This window comes from Austrofundulus limnaeus, unplaced genomic scaffold (assembly GCF_001266775.1).
Source record: "Austrofundulus limnaeus strain Quisiro unplaced genomic scaffold, Austrofundulus_limnaeus-1.0 Scaffold1813, whole genome shotgun sequence".
NCBI lineage: Eukaryota > Metazoa > Chordata > Actinopteri > Cyprinodontiformes > Rivulidae > Austrofundulus > Austrofundulus limnaeus.
The window spans coordinates 22,517-25,700 of NW_013954215.1; the positions used below are offsets into that span (position 1 = coordinate 22,517).

The window sequence follows — 3,184 nt, forward strand, 5'->3', positions numbered from 1 at the left end:
GTCTGGTTCTGATCCGATCAGATCCTTACAGAACCTGTCTGGTTCTGATCCGATCAGATCCTTACAGAACCTGTCTGGTTCTGATCGGATCAGGTCCTTAAGGAACCTGTCTGGTTCTGATCCGATCAGGTCCTTACAGAACCTGTCTGGTTCTGATCCGATCAGATCCTTACAGAACCTGTCTGGTTCTGATCCGATCAGATCCTTACAGAACCTGTCTGGTTCTGATCGGATCAGATCCATACTCGTGCCTGATGTGATTGTTTTTTCTTTCTCTCAGTTGCTTTCCGTCTTTATGACCTGGACAGAGATGATAAAATCTCTCGGGATGAGCTGCTGCAGGTGAGTATTTTTGTTTGTGTGAAGTCACAACAGTTTCTTTATTTTTACTGAATTAAACTCTCGTTCAGGTACTCTGTTATCAGATGTTGTAGCCTGCCACAGAGAGCAGGAGGCCATTATGTTGTTGTTGGTGTCTGTGTGTTCATCTGTACTTTTGACAAAATATCTTATGTTTCACAGAACAGATTGTAATGAAGCTCTCAGAAAACAGGCAGTGCACGAACATCCACAACTTTAGTAGTCAACTCACTTCAGTGGTAATACTCAGTTTCCTTAATGGGGACAAAGTACTGATACTACCGTTCAAATATTACTCCAGTAAAAGTAAAAGTAGCTCTGTCAAGTTATCACTGGAGTTTGTGCTTTCAAAAATAACTTAAGTACTGAAGGTATTGAATATTTTTTAACAATGCCTTTCACTTGAGTGTAGTGGAGAAACACTGGGAACATTTTCTGCTGTGTTGGACAGATCAGTAACTTCATATAATAATGATGCGTTAGTCTTATTTAAAACGTTTTTAATAAAAATACTAAAGTAAAGTACAAATTCTCTAAATTTGTACTTAAGCACAGTACTCAGGTAAATTTCCCTCATTACTGCCCTTCTCTGATGCATGGCGATCCACCAAAATTAAACAAGCTTCAAGTTGCAGTCAAGTTTCACTCCACCTGGTGAGTGAAACTTTTTTACCACCTGGTTGAAGTGAGAGAGTGGAAGACCTAGACTGTGAGAGATGTTAGAGAAGTTACTGGAAGCATCAAACAGAATCCATTCAGTTTTATCATTATTTAAGTAGAGGAAATTTTCAGATATAGCCAGTGTTTGATATCAGTTAAACAGCTGACAATGGAATTTAGACTAAGAGAGGAATTTGGAGTGATTGACAGATAGATTTGCAAATCATCTGCATATAGATGAAAAGAAAAGTTATGACGTGCAATAGTAGGTCCTAATGGCAATAAGAAGAGAACTGGGCCCAGAATGGATCCCTGCGGTACGCCAGAGGTCAGAGGGCTTGAAGAAGAAGAAGACAGATCACCTATTGTGACAGAAAAAGTTCTGCCTGTTAAATAAAACTTAAACCACTCAAGCACAACTCCCTGAAGGCCAACCTGCTGAGCCAGACGAATGATGAGGACCAGATGGTCCACAGTGTCAAAAGCTGCTGAAAGGTCCAACATCACCAGCAGGACAAGTTTTTTTTTTTTTTTTTTTGCATCGAGACAACAGAATATCATTCTGGACTTTAAGCAGTGCAGACTCAGTGCTCTGACGGGGTCTGAAACCAGACTGACATTTTTAAAACAAGTCATTATCTAGGAAAGATTGTAACTGAATAAAAACAGATGGTTACAAAAATAGTTATGCAACTTTTGTTTTAAGCACATAGACCTGAAATTAAATTGATGGAGAGACTTTGGACCTGAGCTGATAATGATGCCATATCTCGCCTTTAACTACAGGCTGATCTTTCCTAAGCAGTTTCCAGTCTTGTATTTTGTCTCCCTCTGTGTTATTTGTTGTCCCTTTGTGAAGCCACCTTGGTTTGAAGTGACATTGTGTGACCTGTAATTGGTCTGCTGGGTAAATGACTCGCATAAATGCCTTGTTTTGCCCAAAACAGTCATGTGTCACCTGCTTCATCTGATTCACGAGCCTGTAATTTAATGTGCTACTCCATGTACTGTTTGTGTGTGATTTACCCTCCACTAAATACATCTGCCCTGTTATTTACAAACTTGAAATTCATACAGTCACTTGGTAAAAACCAGAATAACTACAAATGGTCATGTGTTGCTGCAATACAATGTTTCATTAACCCCGTTTCCAAAATATTGTTGGGGTAAACATTGGGCACCTTGTTCACTGGTATTTATTTGTTCCTTTCAGGTCTTGCGGATGATGGTTGGGGTAAACATTTCAGATGAACAGCTTGGGAGTATTGCTGATAGGACCATTCAAGAGGCTGACACAAATGGAGATAACTGCATTTCCTTTCAAGAGTTTATGAAGGCAAGCTATCCACCTTGTTTTTGCCAAGGCAGACTGTGTTTGACTCTGTCCATAATATGTCATAAACAACTTACCAGATTTTATTGAAACTACAGAAAAGGAACCATTAAATGTACATCTCAAGCTGGTTGCCACAGCTAATCAACATAATGAGCAGTATGCATTCCTTCAAGCTATGCATCAATACATTAAGGGCTAATATTAAAATGATCTTTTTACATAAGACCTTTTCATTGGTGTCAAAACAGACATGTTAATCTTAAAGGTATCTGGAAAAATTACATTTAGGGAGAGAAAAACACTTAAGGTTTTTATACCTAACCCATATAAAGAATGATTTATCCAATAAACAGCCTGGTAAAAACCAGCCCTTTGTTCTACACTTTGCTTCGTACAGAGGGTCTGGAACCATGACTATTGAGAAGCGATTGCTTTCTGGAGGCGTGGACTCAATTTGAAGTTTTAAAATGACTGGATCTGATTTACTGGCTTCATTCACTTCCTCCGCTGCCATTACTAAACTCCAAACAGACTGAAATGGTGCAGAAATCAACGTCATTGTTCAAAACTCCTTCTGTTTGCTGATTGGCCCGGTTAAAATCCTTCCTGAGAAATCGTTGTCTTTGGGAGAAATCCTTGTCTTTGGGAGAAATCCTTGTCTATGGGAGAAGTCCTTGTCTTTGGGAGAAGTCCTTGTCTTTGGGAGAAGTCCTTGTCTTTGGGAGAAGTCCTTGTCTTTGGGAGAAATCCTTGTCTTTGGGAGAAGTCCTTGTCTTTGGGAGAAGTCCTTGTCTTTGGGAGAAGTCCTTGTCTTTGGGAGAAGTCCTT

General features: G+C 39.6%; 1 protein-coding gene across 1 annotated transcript in view; it reads left to right on the top strand.

Annotated features, from left to right (window-relative positions):
- chp1 (calcineurin-like EF-hand protein 1) overlaps window positions 1–3,184 on the top strand; it is a 27,254-nt gene that overhangs the window by 18,473 nt on the left and 5,597 nt on the right. The window contains exons 5-6 of the mRNA XM_014033716.1: window positions 281–342; window positions 2,234–2,356. Of these exons, the coding sequence (XP_013889170.1) occupies window positions 281–342; window positions 2,234–2,356 (185 nt within the window). The remainder of the gene's footprint in view (window positions 1–280; window positions 343–2,233; window positions 2,357–3,184) is intronic.